This window comes from Lissotriton helveticus, chromosome 1_2 (genome assembly GCF_964261635.1).
Source record: "Lissotriton helveticus chromosome 1_2, aLisHel1.1, whole genome shotgun sequence".
NCBI classification, from domain to species: domain Eukaryota; kingdom Metazoa; phylum Chordata; class Amphibia; order Caudata; family Salamandridae; genus Lissotriton; species Lissotriton helveticus.
The window spans coordinates 31989670-32008611 of NC_136058.1; the positions used below are offsets into that span (position 1 = coordinate 31989670).

The following is an 18942-nucleotide window of genomic DNA, read 5'->3' on the forward strand; positions in this document are numbered from 1 at the left end:
TTTAAGTGTAGTGACCTCAGATATAAGGAAACCTGTATCTGTTGTGGGATGTGCAAGAACCAACTCACACTGCTGCAATGATAGGCCTATAGTCGCAGTTTGAGTGGATTCCCATTGGTGGCACAATACATGCTGCAACCCACGGGAGACCCTGGTGTGGAATGCCCTGGGTAGCTTAGTACCATATACTAGGGACTGACAAGGGTATCCCAGTAACTAATCATGGATGTACAAGAGTACTTACCATGGTCAGTTTTGGGAGAACGCACAGTGGCTGGGGTCCTAATTAGCAGGATCTCAGTCATACTAGGTCAAAAACACACTGACACCAGGCAAAAAGTGTGGGTTACCATGCTAGAAGGATCCTACCATCCTACACAACCTTATAACTCCCTAATACTATGTGTCAGTTAATGACATGCAGTGAGAACAGTTAATTTCACTTCTCTGTTAGAACACTGGTAAATTATTAATGAAATGGTTTTTATTAGAAAGTTTTATTTTTTAAAATCTTTTAAAACAGGATTTCTCTTTCCTTAATACAAATAACGATACAGTTTTACATCCTTAATTGTATAATTCTGCAATTATTAATGTGAAGTTCCACAAGAATTCTCACAGCTACGTTGTAGTAACATGTTTAGCTTAAGGCATTTATTATTTTCTTATTTAGAACATTTGAGTCTATTTTTGCATTTCATATTTCTTTGATAGACATGCAACTGCAAAGGGATCAGCATAATTTTTCAATGTAACATCTGTGTCATCATTCTGTCTTTTCTGGCTCTTCTCCAGCAATATAACAATCAGCTTCATATCTCTTCTTAAGACCAGCCAAGTATAACCGCAAACTGTCTGGATCCAATCGAGAGTTCCTAGCAGTCTGTACTAATCGTGTTGCTAACTGATATACTGCTCTATGACTTAATGCTTCAGGAGTGATTTTTTGATTTTGCTGTTCACAAAAATATAAAATCAGAACATTAAGCCCATGTGTATTGAAATAAAAATAAGAAATAAATCAATCAACTTTAATATAGTTGGAAATAGATCAGATATACATCACAAAAGAGATAGCTGGAAATGCATGAATCAATCTAAAAGATTGTAATTACTCTGAAAAACATAAGTGCATTATTCTTTGAACATTATGGGCAATTACAGACAGGAGCCAACCAAATGCAAATCAGACTTGGCCCCAGTGCAAGATGTACAATAGACTCTGAACTGCAAGGCTACATCCTCTCAATGGCAAAGCAGGTTCCCCCAAACATATTTCATTCTGATTTGGCCTCTCTGGTTTGTTATATAAATGATGGGCCTGATTCATAAAGATAATTTCCACTTTTAAGTAATTTACCCCTACTGAGTACATTTACTACTTGGGCTATTCAGAAAATCTTCGTGTAAGTTACATTAAAAAAACAATAGTAAGTCAACACCACACATTTTATTTTATTTATTTTATTTTTGAGCATCTTATATAGCGCACAGATACCCCAACGGGGTGTCCCGGCGCTCCTGTGGGTGATGAGACTGAGTCTGATTCAGAGGGGACTAACAAAAAAGATAGGTTTTTAGAGCTCTCCGGAAAGGGAGTTCCTCCTGGATGGTTCGGATGGACAAGGGTAGTTTGTTCCAATGAGTGGCGGCAGTGACTTGGAATGTTTTTCCCCCAGAACGAACTTTTTTTAATCTGGGGGTGGTGAGGTGTTTGGAGCTGGCCAACCATTGATACTGTAACAAATTCCCATAAAAAATATTGGAGGTAGGGAATTACAATAAAATCTCACAGAAAATAACGTTAAAATAAAACATCTAGAATAATTAAAATATCAATAGATATAATTTAATGTAAAGAAAATATATAAGATCATATGGAAACCAGCAGTTAGGGAGGAAATCTCCACATTTTCAAATATAGTTTATAAAACTCAAAACTAAATATTAAATATTAATGTAAATTCTTTATATATATTTAAAATGTAAAAAAAAGTAAAATGCTGCAGAATTTGGCACTTAATATCAATTGCAAATAAATCTTTAATTCATGTAATATATTAAAATTAATTATTTTTCCGAAGTTTAAATTATAAACATTTTTTGCATTTATATTTACTATAAGTGATGTATATACATAATTAATTGTGCTGTATTTTACCAAAACATTCTGTGACATTATTTTTTAATTCAAAATAGGGTAATACAATATTTTATAAATAAATAATATATGTGTGCAATTTATTTCAATATTTTTCCTAACATTAATTTATATTTATTTATATTTGTAACTATTTAAAAAATGATTTACCATTATTTCCAACAGGGTTTTATTTAAATTTCCTACCTTCATTCTTTTCTATGAGAGGGTGTGGAGTACCAGTGGTTGGTCTTGTTTGGTGGTGGACTTCCTGCTGTTTTTTAAAAAAAATTGGAGAAACTTACACTTAGATTTTGTGAATACCCAAAAGTAGTAAAGTTACTTAGAGCTTACTCAAAAGTGTGTGTTACATTTGTAAATCAAGCCCTAGGTTTTAGTAGTAAATGTGAGAGGGTCACAGGGGAGTATTTGGAAAAAGGGACATACATACTAGGAAAGATGAATGGTGTAGGGAGGATTAAGGAGGGGTTTAGGAACGGTCAGGGAGGGGTTTCAATCACCCGCAAAACAGTTCATTGTTAATTAAAACTGCACTCCAGAAGTTACAACTGCTAAAAAAAAGCAATAGTAGGTCTAGCATGACACATGGCCAACCACTGGTATTGCAGCACCGTTCCCATAGATAATAATGTAGGTTAGTACTTTACATAAAACCCAATTGGAAATATCGCTGTATTAAATAAAATTATTTAAAAATTTTAACAATATAAATACATTAAATATAATATTAAACATATGTGAATAAGTACACATATATTATTTAATTCTAACATGTTTTAACAACTATTTTTTACTATAAATATTCATAATTTTTTTTTAAATACACCTTAATTAATTATAATTAATTTTATACATCACTTTTTAAGATTTAATAAAGCACATTTAAATAAATGTTTTCTTTATTGGGAATGTATTATTTAATATAAACTTCAGAAATTAATTCTAGTTTAATACATGAAAATTAATTAAAGAATTCATTCAAACTATAGGTAATTATACAGTAGCATTTCTTACCTTTCTTCTACATATAAATACATATTTAAAATGATTTAATCTTAATATTTAACATAAACATAGTTGTAATATTGTTTTTCGAGTTAAATAAACATTTTACCTTTCCGAATACTTTTCTATATGGAGACTCTGCAGTCGTGGTGGAGGTCTCTGCATGGTAAATTACACGGAAAAACTAAAAGGTTTATTTAACTCGAAAGAAATATAAACAAATATTTAATGTTACATAATAATGTACATTGATGTATATCATAAAGTGATTTTTCTTGGATGTGAGTAAGACTCTAAGGAAATTACAAGCACAGATGTGGTTTCTCAACTTCAGCTCACCTTACCTGCCACATTATGCTGAGTGAGAGAAATAGTTACTTACCTGTCACTGTAGTTCTCCAGTATTGGTATCACATAGATTCACATGCATTAATCATTCCCCAGCTATGAAGTGGGAGTCCCACGGTACTATAGTAAAGCAATTTGCATTACTATTGTGGACATAATGGCATTGAACCGTAGGTTTTGTAGCCTATCTATGTCCTTTAAAAGAAAGGGCCAAACTACAAGCTTTAGCCAATCTAGCGATAGCATCCTCTAGAACACCCAGAAGAGAGTCTGAATCCCTCAGATTTTTGAGCATTGGTGTAGTAAATGTAAATCCAGAGGGGAGACTCTCAGAGAGGAGGGTGGGTCACATGTGAATCTATGAAAGATACAAATAACGGAGAACTACAGTTGCCAGTAAGTAACACATTTTCTTCTCCGGTATTGGATCTTTCATAGATTCACATACTTGAACCAGAACAGTAAGCAGTAAACCCAGAGAAGAAGCATATACATATAGCATATGGTGGGGAAAAAGAAAGGTTAAAAAGGCTTCCTTGTTGGAACAGTTGACTTAACACTGCTTATCCTACAGCCACATCAGTCAATTATGATTTGGAAATGTGTGCATGTTGGACTGTGCTGCTTTCCGGCAGATATGCTGGATGGGTACCACAGCAAACAGGGCTGTAGATGTAGAAACAGCTCTGGTGGAATGGACCTTGACTTTCTCTTGTAGTGGCTTTCCTGCTTGTGAGTGAAAACTGTATGGTATATGCTATCCATCTGGAATGGTCTTTTTAGATACTGAGGGACCTTTTCTGATGCCCACATAAGCCAGAAACAATTGATTTGGTCTATGGATTTGATGGCTCCTGTGTGGGCAATATTGTAAACATTTGTTTGATGTCTAAAGAATGTAAAGATTTTTCCGCAATCATTTGAGGATTCTGGAAGAATTTTCGCAGAACCCTTGGTTCATTCAGGTGGAAGTCTGAGGGCACTTTGGGGATAAACTTAGGATTGGTTCGAAGAATTAAACTGTCTGACTTGAATTGTAGGAAAGGTTCTTTAACGGTAAAGGCGTGAATGTCACTTACTTATTTGGCAGCTGTGAGAGCCACTAGAAGAGCAGTTTTCCAGGTAAGATACTATAATTCTGCCTTCTGAATGGGCTCAAATGGTGCTTTTATGATCTGTCCTAATAACACATTCAGGTACCAAGATGGTGGAGGTTTTCTTATTGGAGGGAAAGTCCTGTGAGGAATTTTTTTAACAATTTGAGTAGACCAAAGAGGAGGTGTATTACTGGATCATCTAAACCTGGAAATTGCTCCCAGATGTCCTGTAATGGATGAATGAGTCCAACCAGATCTTGCCAGATAGAGCGGATATGGAAGGATTTGCTACGGTGGTGATGTGAGAGGGAGGACCTTAGAGTGCGCACACCAAAGAAGAAGCGTTTCCACTTGAGTTTATACATTTTGTTTGTTGTGTCTGTTCTTGCTTTTGCAAGGATTTCCTGCACTCTGATGAAATGTCCTTTATGGAGAACTCATTGAACTCAGGAGCCAGCTTGATAAGTGTAGTGATGTAGGGTCTGGATGATGGATTTAATAACAAGGATCCCCTGTTTCTAAAACAACTTCTAGGGCAGGGTCAAACAGTGTGTGGGTATCTCCCTAGACAATCTGAGCAGTACAAAGATGTGTCATGCAGAGGCCTAGCAAGTAAATTGTCAAACGAACAGTCTGGATGATGGACCTGGCCCTGGCTCATGGTCAGCAACGTTGGTATTGCTTTATGCTGGGCATGCGGTTGTTCCGAGAGAAGCAGGAGCTCCATGAACCAGAGTTGTCTGGGACCTGGGAGGAGAAGTCGGCAAGGCTCTCTTTTAATTTTGTTGAGCACCCTTGGGATCAACGGGATTGGGGGAAAAGCATAAGCATATATTCCTGACCATCTCATCTAAAAAGCATTCCCCCACGATCCCTGTTGGGGATGCCAACTTGCAAAGAATGGTCATTTTTAGTTCTCCTTTATAGCAAATAGATCCAAGTTTGACTTGCCCCACCAACGGAAGAGATTGTCCAGAATGTGTTGGTCTAGTTCTGTCGTATGCCCGTTGGGGTCATTGTCAACACTGCTAAGTTAGCATGAGCTCTGCTGTCATGATGCTGCTTTTGAGCACCTTACTACATGGCTTTATTATGCAATATTCTGTTTGTGCCTTTCACATGAGAATTGTCTTCTTTCTGCATTCTCCGCCTGTTCCTGGAGTTTAGTCTGAACACACTGTGCAAGGTCAATAAACAATGCCTCTTGTTATTCTGTTCAGGTCAGTCCCTAGCACTTAGACAAAACATGCTACACAGTTGCAGCTGTTGGAGACCCGGGCTTTGATATTAAGGGATTGCATGTTGGTTTACCACACACTTGGAGAGAGACCTTTCCAGGGAGAAGAGCTATGCTGTTCCTATGATGTAAAACTACCATCTAGGCAATAAGGTATGGGGTCTACTGACAGAGCCCAGAGATCTTCCTTTATATAATAAAACATCTTCTATTAAAGGGGGGGGTGGTTAGACCTTATCGTCCTTTATCCACTGTCTGTTTACAATGATTTCCCCTTTTATAGTCTATGGACTTGCTACAATGCTAATTGTGTTAGGTTTATGCGTTTTGCTGCTGGTCGTGGCATGTATACTGCATTATAGCACAATAGTTAAAAATAAACAATTTGAACTAAAACAGTGACTCTGTCTAATCTTATTGTGGACGAGTGAGTGAGCAAAAAGGTACGTCTTGCAACCGCGATTCCTGAGAGAGTCTGGAGTGTTTGTGTTCTGCGCTGTCTAGTCATTTGTAGCTTTGTGATTATGTAGGCGAACGAATGAGACAATATGGCTAGTCGGTTCTGGGATTTTGGGTACTGAGGTGGAAGAAAGGCTTAGCCCCTATGCACCGAGGTCCTGTTTTCCTGCGCACAGTTCTGTGTATGTCCAGAATCCCCACAACAGTTCCCACTTTGATAATGGATAGTGGTCTTGATTAGTGAGTCGGCGAGGATATTGAACACTCCTGGTACATGTTCTGCTTTGAGTGATATCTGATGTTAAAGAGCACACTTCCAGATTTGTTGTGCCTGAGGAGATAGCTCTAGTGAGCGTGTACCCCTGTTTGTTGAGGTAGAACATACTGGTGGTATGGTCTGTGCGTGTGAGCACCGATTATTGTTCTAATGTGGGGAGAAACAACTTTAATGCTAAAGCGATAGCCTTGAGTTCCAGCTGGTTGATGTGGAGCTTTATTTCATATGGGTTTATTTGCTGCTCATTTGTAAGCCCTGGAGGTGGGCACCCCAACCTACTATGGAGGCATCCGTTATTATGATATAGTTATGAATTCATGTTAGGTATGAGAGACCTTTGGACAGATGTGAGGGCTGTGTCCTCCAGGACAAGGCTACTTTTATGGTTGTAGTTATTTGAACAAGTTCGTCGAAGGACCCCTGTGTCTGAAGCCATTACTTGACCAGTTCCTCTCGAAGTGGACGCATTTGCAGTCAGCAATTTGGAAGAAGAGGGATGCAGGAAGAAATCATTCCTATGAACGATTTGTATGTTTGATGTTTCATATCGTGTCCAGGAATTCTCCCAAGAATGTAATTGTTGTAGGATGTAAGTGAGATTTCTGATTGTTGACTGTGAGGGAGAGTGTGTTGAAAAATGAGAGGCAGATGGGCATGGCTGTTACTGCTTTTTGATACTTTGGAGCTTTTCTGAGCCAATCATCCAAGTATGGAAAGATTTGGATTCCTTCTTGTCTGATCTGGGCTGTTACTGGGGCTGACACCGTGGTAAAAATTCTGGGGGCTGATTTAAACCCAAAAGGAAGTACTTTAAATGTAAGTGAGTGCCGGCTACCCAGAAGCGAAGGAACTTGTGGTGTTTTGGGTGTATCGGAATGCAAAAATATGTGTCTTGAAGGTCTAGTGATGTCTCCTTGTTGAGGAGGTGCAACATACCCTGAAGCATCACCATGCAGAACGATTGCTTCTTTAGAAATGTGTTCAACCTTCACAGGTAAAGAATTGGATGCCAATTTCCTGATGGTTTCTTGATGAGAAAGAAGCAGGAGTAGAATACCAATCCCTTCTGAAGTTTTGGAACAACATCTATTGTTCCCTTTTTTAGTATGAGGTAGATTTTGTTTAAAAGTTGTTTTAAGTGAGGGGGAAGAGGTCCTGATCTTGGGGTTTTTGGAGCTTTTTGGAGAAACTCTGTGTGTCCTCGGGTGATGACATTGAGCACCAACTTGTCAGATATTATTCTGGACAATTGGTGACAATGGTCTGAGATCCGTCCTCCAAAATGGGTTGTTGAGTGACGGGGGGTAGTCAGCACTAAATTGAGGTCACTGTTTCCTGTTGGAATCTCTGGCACAGGAAGGCCCTTTTCCTCTGGCTGAGTGCTTATATGCAGCCACTGGTGGTTGTCTATATTGCTGCTGTTGTGCATACTGGGGACGGTACTATGTCTGGCTTGATTTATCTTGCTGGCTGTAGGGTTGGTAACCACCTCTAAAATAATAAGCTCCTCTGCCCTGGAACGGGATTTTTCCTATACCGGAGAGTGCCAAGAGACTTCGCTGTATTGGTGTCAGCTTTGATGGATTGTAGGGCATCATCCACATGTTTTCCAAACAATGATTCACTGTCAAACAACATGTTGAGATTTCACTTTGGATCTCAGGGTGGAAGGAAGCTGATTTTAACCATCCTTGTATGCAGAGAACAGCCACTCCCACAAGTTGTCTGAACCCAGTAGAAGAGGCATCAATAGCACAGTCAATTATCTCTGCCAAATCTTTCACCCTCCTGTAGGATCTTTTGGATTCCATCTTGGAGTCCTCTGGCAGTACGTCAATGTGAGTGGACAAACCGACCACATTTGGCGATCATAACGGCCCAATGTAGCCAGAAAGTTTGCCTCTCTGATTGTCATTGCTGCCACGGAGGAGAATTTCTTGCTGATACTATCAAGCTGGCAACCATCTCTGGCTGGAGGAGAAGGAATTGGTGTGGGTGTGTTCTTAGAGCGACATTGCGCCACTTGGGATACTTCGAAGTCTGGTTTCGGCTGTCCAATGAGGCAAGTTGGAGAGTCATCTGGAGCTTTGTTCTTCTTGTCTAATTTTGAGATGAATACTGGAACCATAGCCAGGTTCTTCATAGAGTTAAGACCTTCTTACCAAATAAAATCAATAATCGGGATAGCCCTTACTGATTACCTGGAAGGTTCTTTAAAATCATAGAGGAAACAGTCCACTTATTTGGTAAGCATTGGAAGTTCAAACTGTTTGGCTGCCCTTTCCAATAAATTATGAAACAGCGAATGTCCTCTGGCCAAGAGTCTACTGGGATCCGCCGGTTGAGGGGATGGAGTAGGTATAAGGTAGTCATCCATCTCATTTGGCGCAGTTGGCATCTTGAATTTCTCCCTCTTCTCTGTCATCGTCTGTAGACTGAGCATCATCATCAGAGGGAGAGCCAAGGTATCTGCTCACTCTGGTTGAGGCGCTGCAGGTGACCTAATCAAATGTGATGGTTGCAGTAGTGGTGTAGGGGTTTGGAACTATTGTACATGTCTTGGAGCTTGTGGCATAGGAGTCACAGGGGTAGAAGGTGGAAATTGCGATAATAGCTTTGGACCATACTTTGTAAGTAACAAGAGGTATAAGTATTGGGATAGAAAGTTCCTGTTGGTTCTGAACGGAATATTGCTGAGTAAAATTCCTTCTGATACTGGTCGTCATCATCCTCATAGTCCTGGCATTTGACATGTAGTTGGGATGGACTACTAGCTGCCCCAAAGGGTCCTTGGTCCGCACAATCTTCATCCTAATCTAAGATGTTTGCAGGTGGATACAGCAACACTTTGCTTGGACAGGTGTGCGCTGGTAGAATCGATTTTTCCCTTACAGCAATGAAAAACAATGGATGAAACGTCATTTTTGCAGGGGTTTTCCCCTTTGGCATAGACTGTTCCATCGTCGATGTTTTCCTCATTGATGGTACATTCGTTGTTGACAGCATCGCCGATTTTATTATCGTCGAAGTTATGATTGATGCTGCATCTTCAACGGTATCATCAATGGTGCCATCATTGACGAGAGCGTTGATGGCATTGTCGCCGACAGTAGCATTGTTGATGGGCTCATCGTCGACAGTTTCACCATCGAGTGCGGTGTCAACGACAACTGTGACTTCACAAGCGAGGACTTTTTTATTGATGGTATCTTTGCCGTTAAGGGTAAGTTGAGAAGGAACGTTTATTGACTCGCATTTTAGTATCCTCCCAGCCACAACAATCTGCACAAGGCACTTTTGCCCCTGGCAGGGGGACACGCACGCTGCACTTTAGTGCAAGGACTTCATTGCCCAGAAGCCCCAGTGCCTGGAGGCGCTCTCGTCAATTCCGTGGCGCTCAAAGTCCCTGAGGGGCTACCGCGGTGCGGGACGCCAGCCACAACAATTTGCACAAGGCACTTTTGCCCCTGGCAGGGGGACACACACGCTGCACTTTAGTGCAAGGACTTCATTGCCCACAAGCCTCAGCACCTGGAGGCGCTCTCGTCACTTCCTTGGTGCCCGGTGGCGCTTAAACTCACTGAGGGGCTACCGCGGCGCGGGACGCTAGCCACAACAATCTGCACAAGGCTCTTTTGCCCCTGGCAGGAGGACACGCACGCTGCACTTTAGTGCAAGGACTTCCTTGTCCAGAAGCCCCAGTGCCTGGAGGTGCTCTCGTCACTTCCTTGGCGCCCGGTGGCGCCTAAAATCGTGGCCCGTCTCTGCCCGTCAGCGCCTGGAAGAGCTGGGACAGGGCCATATCCCTTGGAAATTGAATCGAGCCTGTTGAACACCTGACAGTGACTGGTATCGTATTTGGGGTATTCACCGTGATTATTGTGTTTTGTGGTGTCTTTCTGCACATGACTTGCTCCCCAGTGGGGCAAAGAAAGAAGAGCGAGAGGGAGATCATGGGGATGTCTGGGCGGTGTATAAAGACTATTTGAAGTGTCCTAGTGTATTAAGCTCTTTAATTTCTCCTGTTAGTAGGGAACTGTATTCCTCTTTATAATAATTTATAACTATTTTAGTTGAAGCCCTTAGAAGATGGGGAAAAGGAAGAATCTCAATAATGCTCAGGGCTTGGAAAATTCTAAAAGAAAGAAGTCACTTGGGACAGTCTGTCATGACACTATGGATAGAATTGAGTTAATATTATCAGAGTGTCAGGAAATAGTGGACCAGGCTCCATCAATTTCCCAAGCTAATGTGAATGATGATGGCGTTCCTGAATTAATATAGATACAAAAAACTCAAGATCGGGTAGTGCCCAAAGATAGTACCCCTGGGGAGTCCCGGGCTAAATGTATTCCCAATATGTTCACGCAGGGGAAGAAAAGGAATAGAAGATCTCGGGAGTCCCGACAATTATCATCAGAAAATGATCAAGATATACAAGCTCAAAAAGGACAGGAAAATGTGACACTAGACTTAGTCCAGACAAGCACGGTGGAATGTCATAACAGATTTGAGTCGCTATCTATGACAGACCCAGAGCCCTTATAGACATAATATCCCTTCACTAGAACTAACAGCACTAAAACAAGCTATTGAGACCCTTAGAGATGAGGTTGCCACACTTAGAAAGGAGGTTGCCTCCCTAACTGTAATGAAAACTGTACCATCCAGGAAATAAGTTTGTCCTGGTCTGCCTGGAGCCCCTCAATTATTAACATATTCACAAACGGCCAATAGGAAGGAAGGGTACCTGAGAGAGGAAGTGAGGAGGAACTAATCACTGAAATTAACTCAAGCTCTATTATACATCAACAGAGAGGTTTCCCCGGTCTCACACGTATAAGTCCCTCTATGCTGAAAACCCAAGACATGCACCGTCAGGTACCTGTGTTAGGAGTAACTTAGGGGGAATGGATAGTAACAAAGCACTACTAGATGGGAACATTCCATTGAGGTCGGTGAGGTATGGGATCTATACGAATCAGAAAGATCACTGTGATGGGAATGTGATCTATCTTACAAATGTACCAAAGCTTGCTCGGGTGAAGACCTTAATTCTGTAAAGAACAAGGTCATACATTGGCTAAGATTTTCCCGACACTGCTACTTTATAATTAGAGATGACATCAAATACACAAAGAGATCTAATCAACCAGGGATGGCAAGGAACATGATTGAGGTGGGTTCTATGATAAGGATATAGTTACTGTCTTGCTATCTATGGACTCTCGTACCATTCCCTTGGAAAATACATCTATTGTTATAAAATATAGACGGCCCCTGGGTCCCGATAAGGTATGTTCAAGGGGCATTTTGGGAGATACCAGCTATGGGGTGGATAGAGGTGAAACAGATGCAAAGTGACTACAATTTATCAACTCTTGGGAAATGACAAACTTACCATTCTCCAAAACACTAATTACTAGCCAGAAGGGGGACAAAAAGTTAGATAACCCTAGTACCCAAGTAGGATCAGATAATCCCTCGGTAGATAAAAAAAAAAGCCCTAGTCCCAGAGCCAGAAGGGTAATGGTTCCCCCTATCGCAGATAATCCGCCTGCAGGTGATTCATTATGCGGCCTTGATTTTGAAGATGGGATAGTCCCGACATCTGAACTACGTATTTTGGTGTGGAATATTGCTGGGATTCAAAAATTACAATCGGCTCCCCGATTGGTGTAGTTTTGTGGACACTTTTGATATTATTCTTTTTCAGGAAACATGGAACCTGACTATCCCGTACAGGAGTGGTTACTCGGTATATGCAATTGAGGCAAAAAGGAAAAAAAAGGTAGACCTTATGGAGGTCTGGCAACCTGAGTAAAAACATCACTGGGGACAAAAATTAGGTTGTTAAAAGTTGATACACAGAATATTTTGACACTGGAATTGACTATACTGTGGTTGGAAGGTTAGAATATTTAATGTTTATACTAGAGTAGATTGTGCTACTGAGGAAACCAATATTATGATCAAGTTAGATGATGCCCTAACTAAATACTCAGATAGCACCCCTACTATAGTTGCAGGTGATTTGAACCTTTTATTTCTACTCCCCGAGACCTCACCAAGGATTGGGATTGCCGATGGTCTATTCCCCCTTTGGATTTGCCAACAGTAAGGTGGTCAAAGAGAGGGGCACAGGTGCTTGCGTTAACTCTACAACACAAGCTCAGAGCCACAATTGGCAAGACCAAATCTTGATGCAAAAGGGGAACATACTTTTACAGACCAGGTAAAACCAGCAGAATCGATTATTGCCTAATTACCCCAAACATATGGCCCCAATTATCAGACATGAAGGTGGTGAAAAGGATAGAAAGTGAGCATCATGCTCTTGCCCTCACCCTACTAACAGAGGGCATTTTCCAGTCAACCCACAGGGTACATCCCGATGTGGGTACACTAACTGCGGCAAATAATGAGAAAGCTTTAAAATGGACCTGGGTAGAGAAACATCCAGAAGCCTTAGAAGTAGTAAAAACCAAAGCAAGGCAGCTGATTAAGGATCTGAGTGGTCTTTGCCCTAATGATGCTATTACAACTCTGGGGCCCACCCATGATCTCTTTTTTATCGAGATAAGGAGTGTACTGAGCCAACCATTAAAAACAATGAGGGTTAACATATTGCCAAAGCATGATAACAAGAGTTCCTGGTTTAACCAGGACTGTAGGAAGGCAACGGGGACACTCATTGAGGCAATTAAAAGAGGGGTTCATGTAGAAATTTCTACCTGTAGAGCTGGATACAAAAAGGTCATTGATAAAGCAAAAGAGGAGTGGGAAGTCTTACTCTTGGAATCTTTGCATGTGGCCCTGTCGGAAAGTGACCCCAAAGTCTGGAGACAAGCGGCATACTGGTTAAAAGGGGAAGGACCCACACTGGAGTATACCATACAACCGGAGGAGTGGGTGGTGCATTTTGGTCCTCTCTATGGAGATGATCCTTATATAGCTTGCAACACATTGGTGGACATGGATCTCTACGGGGGGCATGAAGAAGGACATTTGGTGATCTCACTAGAGGAAACATTAACAGCAAAATCCTCTTGTGTGTTGGCACGTGCCCCTGGTCCAGATAGAATCCCTAATGATTTATACAAAGAAGATAACATACTAAAGGGTTTTTATATACATTTAATATCCAACCTGATACTGGCCGGAGTCTCTATTCCACCCTCCTGGCAGGTAGCTGAAATAGTGCCCATTTTTAAAAAAGGAGATGGATCTGTTCCATTGAATTATAGACCTAGCAGCCTCATTGCCTCCATTCAAAAAATGTTTTGCAAGCAGGTCTTAGGATGGGTCCAAAATTGGATAAGGGAAGGACAGATTTTAAGTGATTTTCAGGCAGGTTTTCGTTCTAAAATCAGTACGCTGGACCAGGTGTTTCGATTGATTTGTATTTATTGGAAGGAAGTTGTTGTTAAAGGTGGAAGGCTTTGGTGGATCTGCGTACAGCTTTCGATCTTGTTCCACGAAAGAAACTATGGGAGGTGTTACTAGGGATGGGCGTCCCCAAAAATATTTTAAACATTTTAATTCGATTGCACTCAGATAATTCTGCACAGGTTAGATGGGGTGCCAATAGTCAAGTCCCTGACACCTTCCCAGTTAAGCGAGGAGTCAGATAAGGGTGTGTGCTCGCTCCAACACTTTTTACTTTATTTATTAATGGAGTGGTAGAGTTCTTAGATAAAGATGGCTGTGACGCCGCAAAAATAGGGTTAGGTAGAGTCCCGGCATTGTTATTTGCAGACAACACTCTTATCATTTCAAAATCACCCCAAGGATTGCAGCAACTCTTAAATGATTTTTTAAAGTTTTGTAACGAAAGAGGCCTCAGCCTAAATGAGACCAAGACTAAATTTATGATCTTTGACAAAGGCAAAAAAGTAGAAAAGACCAGACCAATGTGGGTCGTTAGCACTAAACTGGAGAAGCTCAAAGCTTTTGACTACTTGGGTATTCGCCTTACCCCTTCAATTAGCTGGAGCCCACAGGTAGAAAAAGCAAAACTCTAACTAATTCAACAATGTGTTCATATAAGAAAGATACACAGGAGGACAGTATCCAGGCAAATTGCCCCACTCTCCACATTTTCAATACTAAGGTTTTGGGCAGGGTGCTTTATGGTGCGGAACTCTGGGGTATTAGTTCTCTGGCCTCTTTGTCTGCATTTGAAAATCGGTTTGTAAGATCACTTGTAGATCTCCCTGCTAGTTCCCCTTTGACTCCTTTCTATTTTGATATTGCTCATAAACAACTAAAGCATAAAGTAAACTACAAAATATTATCATTTTGGTTTGGACTTTGGACAACAGACGAGCTGGATCCCTATCGGGATGCCCTAAGGGATCTTCTAAGATTTCCAATTGCTGCATCTATAAGGTGGGTTTCACACTTGCATGATCTACTAGGGAAACTGGGGAAGGACAGCTTCTGGTCTAGCCCAGGAACCATAAGCAGTATCTCAAGAGATATGCTGAAAAAGATGTTCTGGGAAAAAATAGTACAATTGGAATTGACAGAACATGTCTCAGGCCTAACCAAAGATTTTTTAACTTATAAACATGCTCCACGTTTTGAAACGGCAATAGACGAAATTACCCCTCCGTTGGCCCGCAAGCTCTTTTTGCAGTTCAGATATAAGACCCTACCAACTAATCTTTTCTCCTCAAGATGGTGCATGTATCAACCTGTAGTTGATTTATGCCCTGTGTGTAAAACTTCAGCAGAATCTATTGTTCATCTACTTTTTTTCTGTCCCTGTTATACACTATTGAGAAAATAATGGATAATACCATTATGTAGAGCTGTTGGTCCGGGTCACCATCTTGAAATCCTGAGGCTGCTGTCTACGAATACCCGCAGATTGATAATCTTTGGTATCTCTCGCTTTCTGTATGCAATGTGGGTCAGGCAGAGGAAGTTAACACTCTGATTTCTGCTTTTTTATGCATGAACTTGTACTTATTGTACAATGAATTGCCGTAATGTGCACTGATAATTCTTCTTTTAATGATTCTAGTCGATGGCTTTTTTTGGGGGGGGGGGAACATGTGCAGTGGTGTCCTTTTTTCAATCTCTGAGATTGTAAAAAAGTTTATATGATGATGGTATCCTTGTCATTATAATCGTCGTCAATGACAGCAGTGATGACATCATGATCATGTGAGACGATGCTGTGGTAAAGGTCGACGTTTGTGTCATCACTACTGTATCATCGTCGATGAGGTCTACGGTGTTGTCATCGATGAGAAAGTAGCTGTAGAGTTGGATTACTTTAAAGATTTTCTCGTTGACTCCACATACTGTGAAGCACGTTTAGAAAGTGCTTCTTTCAGGGACGGAGTGGTAGGCTCTGAACGACCCTTTTCTGAGATGATTTTTTCCTTCTTGGAGGAGGAAGGAAGGTCCTCATGCCTCTTTTCATGCCAGATGTAATAGGTTAGGATTTTTTAATGGCCTTTGAAGGTGGCTCTAATGTGATTTTTTTGTTGAAAATCTGTTTTATGTTTTTGAATAATGAGTAGGACATGGGTCCAGATGTACACAGCGTCAGGCCCGCAACCCTATTCAGTGCCGGCCACGTTTTGTAGGAGAGTCTCTATGAAGATGAAGAGGCAGTAGCAGGGTACTTTGAACACAGCATGTCGCCTACAACACTTGGGCCGGCCGCGTGACACATTATATATAACAATATTGGTCTATTGTGGAGATTCGCAGGACCCTTTAAGAACAACAACTTTAGAAACACGGCAAGAGGCCCATAGAGAGTAAACAGTGATGAGAGTACAGGAATGTGTCGGAAAAAAAAGGAGTAGTAGGAAAGACAGAAAGATACCAGTAAAAGGAAAGTAAAAGGAAAGACCGGGCGGGGGGAAGTGTTAAGCGGCGCTTGTTATTGAAGGCCCTAATACTTATTAAAGGAGGTTACGCGTGAAGTTATTTCTGACTGCAGGAGTAGTCTGTTGGGAGTAGGCCGAAGTATAGCATCTGCGAAAAGTCGTAGTGCTCTAAGCTTGGAGGGGAGGTAGCGTGCATGCTCTATTTTGCAAAGGTACTTAACTAAGGGTTGCCAAACAACGGTGAAGCGAGCATCACATGATTGCAGTCTCGCTGTAAATAGTTCCATGGTTATCACATGCCATAAGCGCACATACCAAGCAGCAATTGGGGGGGTCTCCGCTTTCCTCCAATATAACGCTATAGATTATTTAGGAGCCCCAAGCTTGTCAAGTGCTATAGTCCAGTCGATGCGGGTAAGTGCCTTTAGGTTGGCAGGCTTGATGCCCAAAAGGATTGTGGTTGTAGCCTCAGGCATGGGGAAGCCCAATACCTTTTTGATATGGCCAAGGACTTCCTTCCAGAACAGTGTCAGGAGTGGGTAAGCCCACCAAATATGAATGAAATTCCCAGATGCAGTCGAACACCTCCAGCACAGAGAGGAAGAGGCAGGGAACATCTTGTGCAGTTGAGCGGGCTTGTAATTCAATTGTGTCATAATTTTGTATGCCTTTTCCCTCTGCAAGATACTACGATAGATTTTGGAAATGTCTCGCCACAAGCTATTCCATTGTGAGGGTGTAATTTCCGTGGAGGACGTCAGTTGCAATTGTCGTTGGTATGTATGGGCAAGCAGTACCGGGGGATGTTGTCGGATCTGATATGTCCAAGAGATAAGGCCCTTCGATTCGTCAAAGGAGCGGACCAGCCACTCAAAGAGGGTGGATGGGCGGATGGTCACCTGCTGCAACTCCGGCAACGATACCCAGTGCCGCATTTGCGCACATTGCATTCCCGCTCCCAGTGGAATGTGAAATCCCTCTCTGCACTGAGCAAATGTCTTAAGTGTTCCCCCCTGTATAGATCACCGATCACTCTGCATCCCCCCCTGTAACCATTTGGCAAAGGTTTGTGAGCGGTGAGCCGGAGGAAATAGTGGGTTACCTACAATGGGAGTATGGGGGGAGGGGGAGGTCGTGAGTCCCCTACGCACTGCCACCTTGTCCCAGATATCTAGGACCGTTTCTGTGAGTACAGATATATAGGCGCTCCTGGAGCGTGAAGTACGGTGGAGCCACGTAAGGTCCCAGATGGTATGCCCAGTTACCATCCTGTTCATATGGAGCCAGAAATTTTCACTTTCCGTGGTTGTCCACTCCGAGACGTAGTGAAAATGAGAGGCCAAATAGGAGTCCAATAGGTTGGGCAAGGTCAGCCCTCCTCTGTCTCGCGGTAGCATGAGGATCTTGTGGGAGAATCGTGGTTTACGCCTGCCCCATACGAAGGTGGTAAGATCCCGCTGAAGGCCCTGTATCTGGTGCTGCGGGATTGGAGTGGGAAGGCATTGAAATAAATATAAGATTTTAGGGAGTATCGACATTTTGATGGCTATAAGTCTGCCCAGCCATGGCAGCGTCAGAGACTTCCACCCTCTCAAGACCTCTAGTACAGTCTTCCTACATTCCTGCCAAATTACTTGGGTCCATGTGTCTAAGGAGGGAATCAGCTTAAGTCCGAGATGCCGGATGTGATCGGTGGCCCATTGATTTGGAGCGAGCTTTTACAAGACTGGTATCTCCTCCTTAGAGATTGTGAGATTCAGGGGATTTGCCATGATTGATTTTGAGGCCTGAGGCCCGTTCAAAGGTCTGCAGCAGGGAGTGAAGTGCCGGGAGGGATAGGTGTGGGCGCGATAATGTGAGGATGAGATCGTCTGCAAAGAATGCTACCTTGTTTTGCCGACCTCCAAGAGGCCATGTATGTTCGCCGTCTGCCTGATCACCTCCTCTTGGGTCTCTATCACAAGAGCAAACAGCAGAGGTGACAGGGAGCAACCCTGCCTGTACCCCTATGAATGGAGAAGGGCTCTGTAAGTTGCCAGTTGACCCGTACCCTAGCCTGTGGGGAAAGGTAGGGGGCCATGATCATAGAAATCATGTTCCGGCCCAGTCCAACTCTTTGCAACACCGCTCGGAGGAAGGTCCAGTCCACCCGGTCAAAAGCTTTCTCTGCGTCAAGCGACAGAAGGCAGGCCGGTATGTCCCAGTGATGTGCTTTCCCCACCAATTGTGCGATTCTACGCACATTATCCGCCCTCTCACGGTTGCAGATAAAGCCAACTTGCTCCGGCTCGACAAGGCCAGGCATTTGGGGGGTCTAGATGTTTTGCAAGTATTTTGGTGTAGATTTTAAGGTCAGTGTTCAACAAAGCTGTAGGGCGGTAGGAGGCACATAACGTGGGGTCTTTCCCCAGTTTGGGTATAAGGGCTATTTCTGCCATACCCATGAAGGGCGTCGGCCCATCCGTGTCCGAGAAGAAGTTATACAGTTGCAAAAGATGGGGCTTGAG

The 18942-nt window shown here is 42.2% G+C and overlaps 1 protein-coding gene across 1 annotated transcript in view; it reads right to left on the reverse strand.

The window, feature by feature from the left end:
* Nucleotides 1-369: 369 nt before the first annotated feature.
* Nucleotides 370-18942, reverse strand: part of MSH4 (mutS homolog 4) — a 1513152-nt gene continuing 1494579 nt past the window's right edge. The window contains exon 22 of the mRNA XM_078673412.1: nt 370-955. Coding sequence (XP_078529538.1) covers nt 767-955 — 189 coding nt within the window. The 3' untranslated portion in view covers nt 370-766. The remainder of the gene's footprint in view (nt 956-18942) is intronic.